This window comes from Bos mutus, chromosome 27, assembly GCF_027580195.1.
Source record: "Bos mutus isolate GX-2022 chromosome 27, NWIPB_WYAK_1.1, whole genome shotgun sequence".
NCBI classification, from domain to species: Eukaryota; Metazoa; Chordata; class Mammalia; order Artiodactyla; family Bovidae; genus Bos; species Bos mutus.
The window spans coordinates 11,032,186-11,049,308 of record NC_091643.1 but is presented as its reverse complement, the minus strand read 5'-3'; the positions used below and the strand labels follow the sequence as shown (position 1 = coordinate 11,049,308).

Here is a 17,123-nt window from a genome sequence, read left to right as displayed (position 1 = left end):
AATTTTAACCCAGTTAAGGCATATTTCAGAAAGAAGTGAGAGGTAGATAATTAATTACTACCTCTCATACAGAAGCTAGTTAGCAGCCTAAAAACTTATACACACATTATACGGTTCCTTGAAGTCACACTCATTTTCTTTTTAAAGTGGTAAAAATAAACAATTTATATAACCCAAAGGTATAGCCATTCTGTAATATGTAAAATAAGTAAAATTGTATGTGTATACACATGTATATGCATATACATAAACATTCACATATATATTTATATATTCACAAATATTTAAATATTTATAAATTCACAAATATATATATATATATATATATATATATATATATATATATATACACACACATGTATATATCATGGGTGGGCTTCCTTGGTAGCTCAGCTGGTAAAGAATTCATCTGCAATGCAGGAGACCTGGGTTCGATCCCTGGGATGGGACGATCCCCTGGAGGAGGGCATGGCAATGCATTTCAGTATTCTTGCCTGGAGAATCCCCATGAACAGAGGAGCTTGGAGGGCTACAGTCCATGGGATCACAAAGCATCAGACAGGACTGAGCAACTAAGCACAGCACAGCATATATCATGGGCAGACTTACTGACTGGTTAAGAATCAGAAATGGTATCAAAACAACTCAAAACCAAACTGAGAAGGAAAAGAAAACTCAAGAGAAATGGAGAGTGAGCCAAAGTAAATCTTTGATGCCACTTGTAAATTACCCTACAAGGCATGTGCATATAAGGAAATACATGTCCATACTTAAATAGCTTAAAGGGAACTTTTGTTGGGCAAAGAAATTTGACTATGGCAAACTACTTAGGTAGTTCACTGGGGGCTTGAAGACTTTCAGAAATGTTAAAAACATAGCTTTTATACAAATTCAAATTTGAGCACCTATCAAACACAGTAATGAAGGAACAAGTTCAAAGAGTGTTTGAAGGACTACATATTTAGAGCCATTGGGCAAAAGACTGCTGAAATACAACTGCTAGGTTTAAAGTAAAATCTGCTAATGTCCTATAGAGCAGTAAAACCATAATTTGGGGATTATCTTTTCAGTCAGACAAAACTCATTTATATATTTGCCAGACAAAATCTGTGTTATCATGTAACTTCCAAAATCTAGGCTCTTATCAGTAGTGACTAGCAAGTTATGGAAAATGCATTCCTTTAAATAATTAATCTTTGTGTTTCCTTTAATGAATGTTCAGAAATGACTTTGGGGTGAGTGTAGTTCTCCCATTGTCTCTATTTACAAGTTGTGGACAATTTTAACAGGTTTATTAAGCAAAATTGCACCAATATTTGTTTTTAATGATCTGGTGTTGGAGAAGACTCTTGAGAGTCCCTTGGACTGCAAGGAGATCCAACCAGTCCATTCTGAAGGAGATCAGCCCTGGGATTTCTTTGGAAGGAATGATGCTAAAGCTGAAACTCCAGTACTTTGGCCACCTCATGCGAAGAGTTGACTCATTGGAAAAGACTCTGATGCTGGGAGGGATTGGGGGCAGGAGGAGAAGGGGACAACAGAGGATGAGCTGGCTGGATTGCAGCCATCTGAGTCTGAGTGAACTGCGGGAGTTGGTGATGGACAGGGAGGCCTGGCGTGCTGCAATTCATGGGGTCGCAAAGAGTTGGACACGACTGAGCAACTGAACTGAACTGAACTGATATCTCTTTTAAACAGCAACATTACTTTTAAGTAAATTTTATACAGATCATTTTTTATGTTGTGTAATGTATAATCAAGTGTTTTTGCATGCACTGTAGGGAGTAAATTTTTAACTAGCATTTGAAGATCTCTTGTGAATACTAGTTTGGATTGAGTAACATATTATTTGAACAAAATTTTTGTCGTATGGATTGTTTGATCTCTGGTTCCTCTGCCTTTTCTAAAACTAGCTTGAACATCTAGAAGTTCACTGTTCATGTATTGCTGAAGCCTGGCTTGGAGAATTTTGAGCATTACTTAACTAGCGTGTGAGATGAGTGCAACTGTGTGGTAGTTCGAGCATTCTTTGGCATTGTCTTTCTTTGGGATTGGAATGAAAACTGACCTTTTCCAGCCCTGTGGCCACTGCTGAGTTTTCCAAATTTGCTGGCATATCGAGTGCAGCACTTTCACAGCATCATCTTTCAGGATTTGAAATAGCTCAACTGGAATTCCATCACCTCCACTAGCTTTGTTCGTAGTGATGCTTCCTAAGGCCCACTGGACTTCACATTCCAGGATGTCTGGCTCTAAGTGAGTGAACATACCACTGTGATTATCTCGGTCATGAAGATCTTTTTTGTACAGTTCTTCTGTGTATTCTTGCCATCTCTTCTTAATATCTTCTGCTTCTGTTAGGTCCATACCATTTCTGTCCTTTATCGAGCCCATCTTTGCATGAAATGTTCCCTTGGTATCTCTGATTTTCTTGAAGAGATCTCTAGTCTTTCCCATTCTGTTGTTTTCCTCTATTTCTTTGCATTGATCCCTGAGGAAGGCTTTCTTATCTCTCCTTGCTATTCTTTGGAACTCTGCATTCAGATGCTTATATCTTTCCTTTTCTCCTTTGCTTTTTGCTTCTCTTCTTTTCACAGCTATTTGTAAGGCCTCCCCAGACAGCCATTTTGCTTTTTTGCATTTCTTTTCCATGGGGATGGTCTTGATCCCTGTCTCCTGTACAATGTCACAAACCTCTGTCCATAGTTCACCAGGCATTCTATCAGATATAGCCCCTTAAATCTATTTCTACTTCCACTGTATAATCATAAGGGATTTGATTTAGGTCATGCCTGAATGGTCTAGTGGTTTTCCCTACTTTCTTCAATTTAAGTCTGAATTCGACAATAAGGAGTTCATGATCTGAGCCACAGTCAGCTCCCGGTCTTGTTTTTGCTGACTGTATAGAGCTAGCTTCTCCATCTTTGACTGCAAAGAATATAATCAATCTGATTTTGGTGTTGACCATCTGGTGATGTCCATGTGTAGAGTCTTCTCTTGTGTTGTTGGAAGAGGGTGTTTGCTATGACCAGTGCATTCTCTTGGCAAAACTCTATTAGTCTGCTTCATTCAGTATTCCAAGGCCAAATTTGCCTGTTACCCCAGGTGTTTCTTGACTTCCTACTTTTGCATTCCAATATAAAAAGGACATATTTTTTGGGTGTTAGTTGTAAAAGGTTTTGTAGGTCTTCATAGAACTGTTCAACTTCAGCTTCTTCAGCATTACTGGTTGGGGCATAGACTTGGATTACTGTGATATTGAATGGTTTGCCTTGGAAATGAACAGAGATCATTCTGTTGTTTTAGAGATTGCATCCAAGTACTGCATTTTGGACTCTTTTGTTGACCATGATGGCTACTCCATTTCTTCTAAGGGAGTCCAAGGCAGAGGAACCAGAGATAAAATTGCCAACATCCGCTAGATCATCGAAAAAGCAAGAGAGTTCCAGAAAAACATTTATTTCTGCTTTATTGACTATGCCAAAGCCTTTGACTGTGTGGATCACAATAAACTGTGGAAAATTCTGAAAGAGATGGAAATACCAGACCACCTGACCTGCTTCTAGAGAAACCTGTATGCAGGTCAGGAAGCAACAGTTAGAACTGGACATGGAACAGCACACTGGTTCCAAATAGGAATAGGAGTACATCAAGGATGCATACTGTCACCCTGCTTATTTAACTTATATGCAGAGTACATCATGAGACATGCTGGGCTGGAAGAAGCACAAGCTGGAATCAAGATTGTCGGGAGAAATATCAATAACCTCAGATATGCAGATGACACCACCCTTATGGCAGAAGGTGAAGAGGAACTAAAGAGCCTCTTGGTGAAGGTGAAAGAGGAGAGTGAAAAAGTTGACTTAAAGCTCAACATTCAGATAACTAAGATCATGGCATCTGGTCCCATCACTTCATAGGAAATAGATGGGGAAACAGTGGAAACAGTGTCAGACTTTATTTTTGGGGGCTCCAAAATCACTGCTGATGGTAACTGCAGCCATGAAATTAGAAGACGCTTACTCCTTGGAAGGAAAGTTATGACCAACCTAGATGGCATATTGAAAAGCAGAGACATTACTTTGCCAACAAAGGTTTGTCTAGTCAAGGCTCTGGTTTTTCCAGTCGTCATGTGTGGATGTGAGAGTTGAACTGTGAAGAAAGCTGAGTGCCGAAGAATTGATGCTTTTGAACTGTGGTGTTGGAGAACTCTTAAGAGTCCCTTGGACTGCAAGGAGATCCAACCAGTCCATTCTAAAGGAGATCAGTCCTGGGTGTTCATTGGAAGGAATGATGCTAAAGGTGAAACTCTAGTACTTTGGCCACCTCATGCGAAGAGTTGACTCATTGGAAAAGACTCTGATGCTGGGAGGGATAGGGGGCAGGAGGAGAAGGGGACGACAGAGGATGAAATGGCTGGATTGCATCACCGACTCGATGGACATGAGTCTGAGTGAACTCCAGGAATTGGTCATGGACAGGGAGGCCTGGCGTGCTGCAATTCATGGGGTCGCAAAGAATTGGACATGACTGAGCGACTGAACTGAACTGAACTGAACTGATGGATTGTTTTTGGAAAAACTTTCTTTAATTGTATTGATTGTTTCTGTAGAATATCTAAATTTATATTAATTTTTAACTTATTGTGGTCAACTCTTGATTTTTTTTCTGATTGGTAGATGAATGTTTTAATTGAATAATATTAGTACAATATTATATTCTGCTATAGTACAATACATATAGTTATCATGTATGTTATACATAAGAATAAGCAAACAGTATTAACAATAATGTAATTGTTTTATATCTATAACAATAATATAATTCTATAATTATAGAATGTTTTCAGAAAGTTCTATAAACAATATATCCAACAACAGTTTAAGGTTCTAATTTATCCTAGAAATTATTAATTCTAAGAGCTACACTGGAAAATTAATGTACATATTTTTGAAAGAGAGTCTCTAGTCTCTAGTCTCTAGTAAATTCAAATTTACTTTTATATAATACTTTTTGATAATATCATAGTATCTGTCACATCTTGCTTATTTGAAGAAATCAAAGAGGACACTAATAGATGGAGAAATATACCATGTTCATGGATTGGAAGAATCAATATAGTGAAAATGAGTATACTACCCAAAGCAATTTATAGATTCAATGCAATCCCTATCAAGCTACCAACAGTATTCTTCACAGAGCTAGAACAAATAATTTCACAATTTATATGGAAATACAAAAAACCTCGAATAGCCAAAGCAATCTTGAGAAAGAAGAATGGAACTGAAGGAATCAACCTGCCTGACTTCAGGCTCTACTACAAAGCCACAGTCATCAAGACAGTATGGTACTGGCACAAAGACAGAAATATAGATCAATGGAACAAAATAGAAAGCCCAGAGGTAAATCCACACACCTATGGATACCTTATCTTTGACAAAGGAGGCCAGAATATACAATGGATTAAAGACAATCTCTTTAACAAGTGGTGCTGGGAAAACTGGTCAACTACTTGTAAAAGAATTAAACTAGAACACTTTCTAACACCATGCTGCTACTGCTAAGTCACTTCAGTCGTGTCCGACTCTGTGCGCCCCCAGAGACGGCAGCCCACCAGGCTCCTCTGTCCCTGGGATTCTCCAGGCAAGAACACTGGATGGGTTGCCATTTCCTTCTCCAATGCATGAAAGTGAAAAGTGAAAGTGAAGTCGCTGAGTCATGTCCGACTCTTAGCGACCCCATGGACTGCAGCCCACCAGGCTCCTCCATCCATGGGATTTTCCAGGCAAGAGTACTGGAGTGGGGTGCCATTGTCTAACACCATATACAAAAATAAACTCAAAATGGATTAAAGATCTAAATGTAAGACCAGAAACTATAAAACTCCTAGAGGAGAACATAGGCAAAACACTCTCCGACATACATCACAGCAGGATCCTCTATGACCCACCTCCCAGAATATTGGAAATAAAAGCAAAAATAAACAAATGGGACCTAATTAAACTTAAAAGCTTCTGCACAACAAAGGAAACTATAAGCAAGGTGAAAAGACAGCCTTCAGAATGGGAGAAAATAATAGCAAATGAAGCAACTGACAAACAACTAATCTCAAAAATATACAAGCAACTCCTACAGCTCAACTCCAGAAAAATAAATGACCCAGTCAAAAAATGGGCCAAAGAACTAAATAGACATTTCTCCAAAGTAGACATACAGATAGCGAACAAACACCTGAAAAGATGCTCAACATCACTCATTATCAGAGAAATGCAAATCAAAACCACTGTGAGGTACCATTTCACACCAGTCAGAATGGCTGTGATCCAAAAGTCTACAAATAATAAATGTTGGAGAGGGTGTGGAGAAAGGGAACCCTCTTACACTGTTGGTGGGAATGCAAACTAGTGCAGCCACTATGCAGAACAGTGTGGAGATTCCTTAAAAAACTGGAAATAGAACTGCCTTATGATCCAGCAATCCCACTGCTGGGCATACACACTGAGGAAACCAGAATTGAAAGAGACATGAGTACCCCAATGTTCATCGCAGCACTGTTTATAATAGCCAGGACATGGAAGCAACCCAGATGTCCATCAGCAGATGAATGGATAAAGAAAGCTGTGGTACATATACACAATGGAGTATTACTCAGCCATTAAAAAGAATACATTTGAATCAGTTCTAATGAGGTGGATGAAACTGGAGCCTATTATATAGAGTGAAGTAAGCCAGAAAGAAAAACACCAATACAGTATACTAACACACATATATGGAATTTAGAAATATGGTAACAATAACCCTGTATACGAGACAGCAAAAGAGACACTGATGTATAGAATAGTCTTATGGACTCTGTGGGAGAGGGAGAGGGTGGGGAGATTTGGGAGAATGGCATTGAAACATGTATACTATCATGTATGAAACGAGTCGCCAGTCCAGGTTCGATGCACGATACTGGATGCTTGGGGCTGGTGCACTGGGACGACCCAGAGGGATGGTATGGGGAGCGAAGAGGGAGGAGGGTTCAGGATGGGGAACACATGTATACCTGTGGTGGATTCATGTTGATATATGGCAAAACCAATACAATAGTGTAAAATTAAAAAAAAGAAAAAGAAAACATACAGATACATACAAGATCTGAGGTCTCTCTCCTCTTGAAATCTAAATGACATTAGCTCCAATCTCTATTTCTGAGTTCTGATCCCCTCTTTCTGTCTACCCTGTTGTTATTACGATCCAAAAGCAAAACTCAACGAAGAACAAAACTCTTTTGTAAACTATTGATTTTATTGAAAAATTCTGAGTAATTGGAAAAGGTCGCATAATTTAATGCCATGAATTAAGGCAATATAAACGTACACATTAAACATTCCTTTTCTTAGAAGGCCATTTAGCCATCTCTCTCATGAGAGTCTCTCATCATTCTATTACCTCATATAGTTTCCTGTTATATGTGCTTTGCTTTTCTCCTCATTTTTTCCTCCACATGGAATAGTAACATGCCTCATTTGCTCCTCATACCCGTGATTTTATTATCTCAACCTCCCATGTGAAATTTCTCAGCCCTAACTGCTCATGGTAATCGTCTAAACTCTGCCCACAGAGATCTTGATATAATGGTGTCAGGTACAGCCAAGGGTATTTTTTTAAATGCTCCTCACATAATGATTAAACTCAAAGGACTAACCAGATTATTTTTCTGGATATTTTTCTTTCTAAGAGGACTTCTGGTGCTAGATGGCAAGAAAATGAAACTTTCAACTTCTTACATGACTATACTTTTACAGTATGAAGGCACATAGTTTATTTCATATTTATTTCAATGCTGTGACAATTATAACTTTATGTTTTGAATTTTTATGACAATTGTTGGTAATATGAGTCCTTGATTTTTTTCTCATGTATTATCTATATGCACAGTCTAATTTGATAGTTTGACTGAATTTGTTTTTCAATTTCTTTGCTTTGTTTTAGTATTGTTTGAACTTTTCCTGTGTAGAGGTTAAATACCAAATCAATACTACAATATGCAGTAATGCTGTTCATTGTAATTCAAAAGGAGTAAGTAATTTCAGTTTTTAAAGTAATTTAAGTAATTTCAGTGATTTTAAGTAACATACTTTGAACAATTTAGTCAAGAGTTTGGAGATTTAAATAAACGTTCTGAGTAATTTTTTATCATCTTCATGCTGCTTGGTGTGATTTAACAGTATATAACTTACAGCTTCAATCTTACTTTCTTGAGAAATATTGCCAAACTGTTTATTAGAGAAGATGTAGAAACATTTAAGATGATTCTGGACATATAAAATGATTGGTAAATATGTGGGCTGGATATGCTATAGGTACTGTGTTTACCATTTAACCAAAATGATCTTATTTTTACAGAGAAAAGGCAGGAACTGGTAAATAAGGTCATTAGAAGTGTCTTGTTCATTAATTTAGTGTCCAGATTTTTCTGTGAAGTTAGGAAGTAAATGATAATTAGTGCCATGTTATTGATGATTGATAATATCTTGGTCTGGTTGTGTGGAGAGTTGAAAGAATTTTTAAAAATGATTTGGCAACAGAAGCCAGATATACTTTCTACAATATAGGAAATTTCAAGGTAAAATTTGTGACAATTTGTTGAATTTATATATTTAAGATAAATTCTCTGTTCAGTAAGTATAGAATATTTATTGGTCTCTACGGAAAACCAACTTTGTACATAAAAATTGTTCTATTTTCTAATTATTCCAGGTATGCAACAATTTAAACCATTGCCATTGTTCGATGGGGTTTGCGCCTCCTAACTGCAAGCCACTTCCAGAAGCGTTTGGAAGTGTTGATGATGGACACCAGCACAAAGCTGGTTAGTGTCTTTAAAACTTTGTTAATCTAAGGCAATACGTAAGAAAATGAAGTTTAGGTTCCAAGCCACATTGCAAAGCAACTGATGTCAACAAATATGGTTTTAATTTACTCATAAGATTTTAAAAAACTAAGACAGTTTTAAGTTTGTACTCCTTCTATATCACTGTTGATATTGTTTACTAACAAAAATTGTACCTAGTGGTAGGAAATTTGAAAAGAAGAAATTACAGTGTACCTAATTTGATCAGTTAATCTAGATTATTCACTTTGGATTGTCTCACATATGCTTGGTTTGAAATGGTGTTAAGTCATCATTGTCATCTTTCAGGCCACTCCTTCCTCTTACATTGTAGGGGCTCCAACATAAAGTTTAAAATTTTACCTTGAGACTATCCCCACCCCTAGGGTTCCTGAGTATTGTTTTGAGATCAAGTAGGTCTGGATGAGACTGGGAACAACTGGAGGATATTCCTGATTTCAGAAGAGGATGTCTGTCCACCTTCACCCCTTTTCCTTTTGGGTCAAATAAATGATGAACTCCTGGGCAGGCTTATATGCAGCTTGAATACCAAGGGGAGGCATACATAGGGGAGTAACTTCTTAGACAATTAAAATACAGATATATCAGACTGTGTGTAGACGAAAAAAAAAAAAAAAAGGAAATATAATCATTTAACATGTAACAAGCAACGATATATATTATTATTTTCACATAAATATTTAGAAAAAATCAGTATTTATTTCAAATTTGATATTATTCTATATTGTGTACTTTTGTTATATAAGTGAAGTGAAGTCGCTCAGTTGTGTCTGACTCTTTGCAGCCCCATGGACTGTAGCTTATCAGGCTTCTCTGTCCATGGGATTTTCCAGGCAAGAGTACCGGGGTGGATTGCCATTTCCTTCTCCAGGTTGTTATATAAATTGCTATTATTTAAGTGAAACAGCAATAGAACTAATTGCTGATCAATAGTAGTTTATAGAAAAACCAATTAAAAGTAACAATATATGAACAAAACCAATACTTTATAATGAGAATATAATGTATTCTATAATACAGCAATTTACTTTGTTGCTGCTGCTGCTGCTAAGTCACTTCAGTCGTGTCCGACTCTGTGAGACCCCATAGAGGGCAGCCCACCAGGCTCCGCCATCCCTGGGATTCTCCAGGCAAGAATACTGGAGTGGGTTGCCATTTCCTTCTCCAATGCATGAAAAGTGAAAAGTGAAAGTGAAGTCGCTCAGTCGTGTCCGATTCTTCGCGACCCCATGGACTGCAGCCTACCAGGCTCCTCCGTCCGTGGGATTTTCCAGGCAAGAGTACTGGAGTGCGGTGCCATTGCCTTCTCCAAGCAATTTACTTTACCTCTTTTTAAAAGCCCTGTACTAGATATTTAAGTTTTGCATGGCTATCTTCTATTTTCTTAAAATACATAAATGTAAGATTTTTAGAAAGGAGAAAGAATAAAAATGTAACAGGAATAATTAAAGATACCCTCATATTTAATGAAAATAACATTGACATGCTTCTTTCAGTGCCACAATACAGTCACACATATTTTTTGTTTTATTCTCCAGTTATACTTTTCTGAACTGCTTGCAGCCTTTAAGGTATCCTTCTTTTAAGTGGTAGCAAAGTGGAATAGAATCAAATGTAAAATTCATTTTGACTTGAAGCTTTGTTTTAACAAGCCCAGATTTACTGAATTGTATCAGTTCATTGTAAGGGCATTATGCTAAGTATCTTGACAAAAGCAGTCGAGCATAGGATACTAAGGGTTTTCTTTACTAGATAAAGCAGGTTTTCAGGCTTGGAAAAACTATTAATATTTTGCAGCTCTCCAAACATGTTCAATGACTTTGATGCTACAGGCTTGGTCTGATAGGCCACCTCTCTGTCAGTCAGCTCTTTTGAATATTTAAATTCATCACATAGGCTATCCATGTCTCAAATGCCCATCATTTTTATGCACTCCGAAGCACACTGGATGTTAAATATTTATTTTTCAGGGAACATGGCTTAAAGCATAGAAGTAATCTTAGTTGGTGAAATCTAATTTGAATTTCATATAAGTTGCCGTTTTAAAAAAGGAACTGAGGAAGTCCTTCCTAACTTGCTTACCCATTGCAGGTTACATTTTTTGAGTTCCAAAGCAGTCTTTATTTCCAAAAGTATGAGTCATTTTTTCAGTGTATGAATTGTTGTCACAACCTATGCAAATCATAGAACTCCCAAGGCGTAGTCAGTACATCCTCTTCTGGAATTCTGAAGGCCTCTTCACAGATCATCAGATTGCTTTGGAAAAGCAGCATATAAATTTCCATTTCATTGCGAGCTTTCTTTTCTCTATTCTTATCCTCCATGAATTTCAACATTGGAGAAGTATTTTCTTCTTGTCCAGCCTTTTAAAAAATAAGATTTTACATTAGGTAAATATTTTAGCGTGGGCTTCCCAGGTGGTTCGGTGGTAAAAGAATCTGCTTGCCAATGCAGGAGACCCTGATCTGATCCCTGGGTCAAGAAGATACCCTGGAGGAGGAAATGGCAACCCACTTCAGTATTCTTGCTTGAGGAATTCCATGGCCAGAGGAGCCTGGTGGGCTACTATCCACAGGGTCGCAAAGAGTCAGCCATGATTGAACACACACACATTGCACTACAAATATTTCAACATATCTTCTATGTTGAAATATTATATATCTCTGAGATAAATATATCTCCAGCAAAGAGTACAACCATCCTGTACACTTGTTTAAGGAAGCAATATCTTTCCACGGTGTGAAGTAAAAAAAAAAAAAAAAAAATCTTGTTAAATGCTTCTGCACATTTTGAGGAAACTAAAAGTGATTGGAATTTTCATTATGAAAACCTTTATATCACAGAAAAACAAATCATACCCCTTTCAGTGTTGTGTACCAGGTGGACAGTACATTTGGCAAGTTAGATCTTCTTCTTTTCTTCAGTAAGAAATTTATAGACTGAATGGAACTTGCAAAGATTTACATTTGCTCTGTTTGCTAAATATGCATATAGATGAGCAAAGACTAGTTTGTGTTTGATCCGGATAACAAAAATCTCTTTATTTTATATGGTTTTATTAAAATTTTCATAGAAACTCAGAAGCTTATTTGAAATTCTCTTCTGGAAACCAAAATACTTAAGAGCTGGGGCAATGTGTGCTACTACATTTACTTGCTAAAATGTGACAGAGTCATTGCTTCACTGTAAGGGATCAACAGGTGTTATCAAAACTTTCAATTTTCCTCCCACTAGTCATTTTAGTTACAATCTATGAATCTGGAAATGTAACTTCATTATGTTGTAGAGCAATCAAGAAATTGAATGAATAGATAAAACATGTTTGTTCTTGTAGTGTGCCCAGAACTAATCCAGCAGTAGTTATTTTTATCTGAACACTGCCATCTTTCAGATCAGATCAGTCGCTCAGTTGTGTCTGACTCTTTGTGACCCCATGAATCGCAGCACGCCAGGCCTCCCTGTCCATCACCAACTCCCGGAGTTCACTCAGACTCACGTCCATCGAGTCAGCGATGCCATCCAGCCATCTCATCCTCTGTCGTCCCCTTCTCCTCCTGTCCCCAGTCCCTCCCAGCATCAGAGTCTTTTCCAATGAGTCAACTCTTTGCATCAGGTGGCCAAAGTACTGGAGTTTCAGCTTGAGCATCATTCCTTCCAAAGAAATCCCAGGGCTGATCTCCTTCAGAATGGACTGGTTGGATCTCCTTACAGTCCAAGGGACTCTCAAAAGTCTTCTCCAACACCACAGTTCAAAAGCATCAATTCTTCAGCGCTCAGCTTTCTTCACAGTCCAATTCTCACAACCATACGTGACCACAGGAAAAACCATAGCCTTGACTAGAGGAACCTTTGTTGGCAAAGTAATGTCTCTGCTTTTGAATATGCTATCTAGGTTGGTCATAACTTTCCTTCCAAGGAGTAAACATCTTTTAATTTCATGGCTGCAGTCACCATCTGCAGTGATTTTGGAGCCCAGAAAAATAAAGTCTGACACTGTTTCCACTGTTTCCCCATCTATTTCCCATTAAGTGATGGGACCGGATGCCATGATCTTTGTTTTCTGAATGTTGAGCTTTAAGCCAACTTTTTCACTCTCCACTTTCACTTTCATCAAGAGGCTTTTTAGTTCCTCTTCACTTTCTGCCATAAGGGTGGTGTCATCTGCATATCTGAGGTGATTGATATTTCTCCCAGCAATCTTAATTCCATTTTGTGTTTCTTCCAGTCCAGTGTTTCTCATGATGTACTCTGCATATAAGTTAAATAAACAGGGTGACAATATACAGCCTTGACGAACTCCTTTTCCTATTTGGAACCAGTGTGTTGTTCCATGTCCAGTTCTAATTGTTGCTTCCTGACCTGCATACAAATTTCTCAAGAGGCAGGTCAGGTGGTCTGGTATTCCCATCTCTTTCAGAATTTTCCACAGTTTGTTGTGATCCACACAGTCAAAGGCTTTGGCATAGTCAATAAAGCAGAAATACATGTTTTTCTGGAACTCTCTTGCCTTTTCTATGATCCAGCAGATGTTGGCAATTTGATCTCTGGTTCCTCTGCCTTTTCTAAAACCAGCTTGAACATCAGGAAGTTCATGGTTCACATATTGCTGAAGCCTGGCTTGGAGAATTTTGAGCATTCCTTTACTAGCGTGTGAGATGAGTGCAATTGTGTGGTAGTTTGAGCATTCTTTGGCATTGTGTTTCTTTGGGATTGGAATGAAAACTGACCTTTTCCAGTCCTGTGGCCACTACTGAGTTTTCCAAATTGCTGGCATATTGAGTGCAGCACTTTGACAGCATCATCTTTCAGGATTTGGAATAGTTCAAAGGAATTCCATCACCTCCACCAGCTTTGTTCGTAGTGATGCTTTCTAAGGCCCTCTTGACTTCACATTCCAGGATGTCTGGCTCTAGGTCAGTGATCACACCATCATGATTATCTGGGTTGTGAAGATCTTTTTTGTACAGTTCTTCTGTGTATTCTTGCCATCTCTTCTTAATATCTTCTGCTTCTGTTAGGTCCATATCATTTCTGGGCAGACAATTTTTTTTTTAATTTAGGAAACAAAAATGTGTAATTGATTTAGATACTTGCCTATCTCAACCCAGACATTTGAGATTTCATCTCCATATGTGTTTTTCCAGCTCCTTCTCCACCATACCCAATTCAAAATATTTTTTATTAAGATATAAGTGATGTGTAGCATTATATTAGTTTCAGGGGGTACAACATAATGATTTGATATTTTATACATTGTAAAACGATGTAGGTCGTCACTACAGTAGGTCTAGCTAACACCTGTCAGCATACTTATAGTTTGTTTGTTTGTTTTTTCTTGTATGGAGAACTTTTAAGGTATGCTCTGTTAACAAGTTTTAAATAAGCAATGCTGTATTATTCAATACTTCTACACACTCAGCAGAGATGTCAGCAAAACAATTTCACACTAGGTCTGAAGTGTAGGGTGCAAGACCTCTGCCCTCAGCACTCTATGAGCAAGTGAAATAAGATTAAGGACAAAAGAAAAAGAAAAAGGAGGCAGAGACAAGATGACTTGGTAGAAAGACATAAGCTCTTGCAAAAACACCAAAATCACAACTAACTGCTGAACAGCCATTGAAAATAAATTTTGGAACATACAAATAGATACCCTACATCCAAGTGCAAAGCAAAAGCCACAATGAGACAGTAGGAGGGGTGCAACAGCGATAAAATCAAATCCCATACCCACTGGGTGGGTGACCCACAACCTGGAAAATAATTATATCACAGAACTTATTACACAGAAGTGAAAGTTATGAGCGCCTACACGGGGCTTCCTAGCTTAGGGGTCTGTCATCAGGAGGAGGAACTCCCTGAGCATCTGGCTTTATAGGCCAGTGGGGTTTGATTGCAGTGATTCCATAGGACTGGGGGAAACAGAACCTCCACTCTAGAGGGCACACACAGGTTCTTGTGTACAACAGGTCCCACTGAAAAAGCAATGACCTCATAAGAGCCTAAACTATCATAGCATTATGCTCATTTCAAGTGGTAGTAAGTAGTAAGGTTATGCTCAAAATCCTTCAAGCTAGGCTTCAGCCATATGTAAATTGAGAAAATTCCAGATGTGCAAGCCAGGTTTCTAAGAGGCAGAAGAACCAGAGATCAAATTGTTAACATTCATTGGATCATGGAGAAAGCAGAGTTCCAGGAATATATCTACTTCTACTTCACTGACTACACTAAAGCCTTTGACTGTGTGTATCACAACAAACTGTGGAAAATTCTTAAAGAGATGGAAGTACCAAACCAACTTACCTGCCTCCTGAGAAACCTGTATGTGTGTCAAGAAACAACAGTTAGAACCAGACATGGAACAACCCATTGGTTCAAAACTGTGAAAGGCATACAACAAGGCTGTATATTATCACCCTGCTTATTTAACTTCTATGTAGAGTATATCATATGAAATCCTAGAAGAATAGAAGGAATCACAAGCTGGAATCAATATTGCCAATATCAACCACCTCAGATATGCAGATGATACCAGTCTGATCACAGAAAGTGAGAAACTAAAGAGCTTCTTGATGATGAAGGAGGAGAGTGACAATGCTGGCTTGAAATTCAACATTCAAAAAACTAAGATCATGGCATTCGGTCCAATCAATTCATGGCAAATAAAAGGGAAAAAAGTGTTACCAGTGACAGGTTTTATTTTCTTGGCTCCAAAATCACTGCAGATGGTAACTGCAGTCATGAGATTAAAAGACGTTTGTTCCTTGGGAGGAAAGCTATGACAAACCTAGACAGTGTATCACAAAGCAGAGACATCGCTTTGCTGACAGAGGTCCATCTAGTCAAAGCTATGGTTTTTCCAGTAGTCATGTACAGGTGTGAGAGTTGGACCATCAAGAAAAAAACAACGGTGGATAGAGAGGCATACAATAGACATTCTTGTTCCTAAAGGGAGAAATTGGAAAGGAGAAAAGGGTGACAGGTCTCAGGAAATACAAATAAAACTTAGCAAGGCAAATTACATTCGATGTTAAGGTTGGAGAATAACCCTCTTAGTTTTGATGTTCTGTCCTCCAGAGCCTTTGGGGTGGGAGCATAACCCAGCTGCAGTAGCTTCTGCCCTACCTCTTCAGCTCTTGACAGAGGCCCATCCATACAGCTCTTTGGAGTAAACTGCCCCTGAGCCACTGGGCAACGGAGCTTGGCTGGTCAAAACTGAGGAAGAGACAGCTCCTGGCCCCATGATGGGAGAGGAAGCCTTGATGATCTCTGAGTCATTCTTCTCTTTTCTTGAAGGATAAAGTGTATTCGCAGCCAGTTGGTTCTACGGCCCTGTGCTGTTCCCTTTGGTCTGACCTGGCAGTGTTTCTGCTGATATCATCTCATCCTTATTCCTGCCTTCTCCTGAGATGGTTCACATGCACAATCTATTTATCAGATGATTTTTCTGTCCACATTTTGGAACATATCCACCCCCCCCCCTTTTTTTTTTTTTGCAAAATTCATAGACTGAGAATTCTCCAAATCTTTAAATTCTGGCACTAACTTCTTCACTTTGTCTCCTCTGCTCACATTTTACTCTAATGAGTCAGGGTATCCAGGCTACATATTTGACATTTTTCTTAGAAATATCCTCAACTAATTATCCAGTTTCATGACTCACAAATTCTATCTTCCATAAAGCACAAGATTACAATTTAGCCAAGTTTTTGGTCACTTTATAACAGGAGTTGCCTTTTTTTTTAACTTAACAATATTGTATTCGTTTTGCCATATATCAACATGAATCCACCACAGGTATACACGTGTTCCTCATCCTGATCCCTCCTCCCTCCTCCCTCCCCGTACCATCCCTCTGGGTCGTCGTCCCAGTGCACCAGCCCCAAGCATCCAGTATCGTGCACATAGTGGCTGTACTAGTTTGCATTCCCACCAACAAGAGGCTTCCCTTTTCTCCACACCCTCTCCAGCATTAATTGCTTGTAGACTTTTGGATCGCAGCCATTCTGACTGGCATGAAATGGTACCTCATTGTGGTTTTGATTTGCATTTCTCTGATAATGAGTGATGTTGAGCATCTTTTCATGTGTTTGTTCACCATCTGTATGTCTTCTTTGGAGAAATGTCTATTTAGTTCTTTGGCCCATTTTTTGATTGGGTCATTTATTTTTCTGGAATTGAGCTGTAGGAGTTGCTTGTATATTTTTGAGATTAGTTGTTTGTCAGT

General features: G+C 38.4%; 1 protein-coding gene across 1 annotated transcript in view; it reads left to right on the top strand.

Moving 5' to 3' along the window:
• The window catches only part of LOC102268068 (disintegrin and metalloproteinase domain-containing protein 5-like), a 112,184-nt gene that overhangs the window by 64,075 nt on the left and 30,986 nt on the right, over nucleotides 1-17,123 (top strand). The window contains exons 10-11 of the mRNA XM_070364107.1: nucleotides 7,978-8,064; nucleotides 8,746-8,857. Of these exons, the coding sequence (XP_070220208.1) occupies nucleotides 7,978-8,064; nucleotides 8,746-8,857 (199 nt within the window). The remainder of the gene's footprint in view (nucleotides 1-7,977; nucleotides 8,065-8,745; nucleotides 8,858-17,123) is intronic.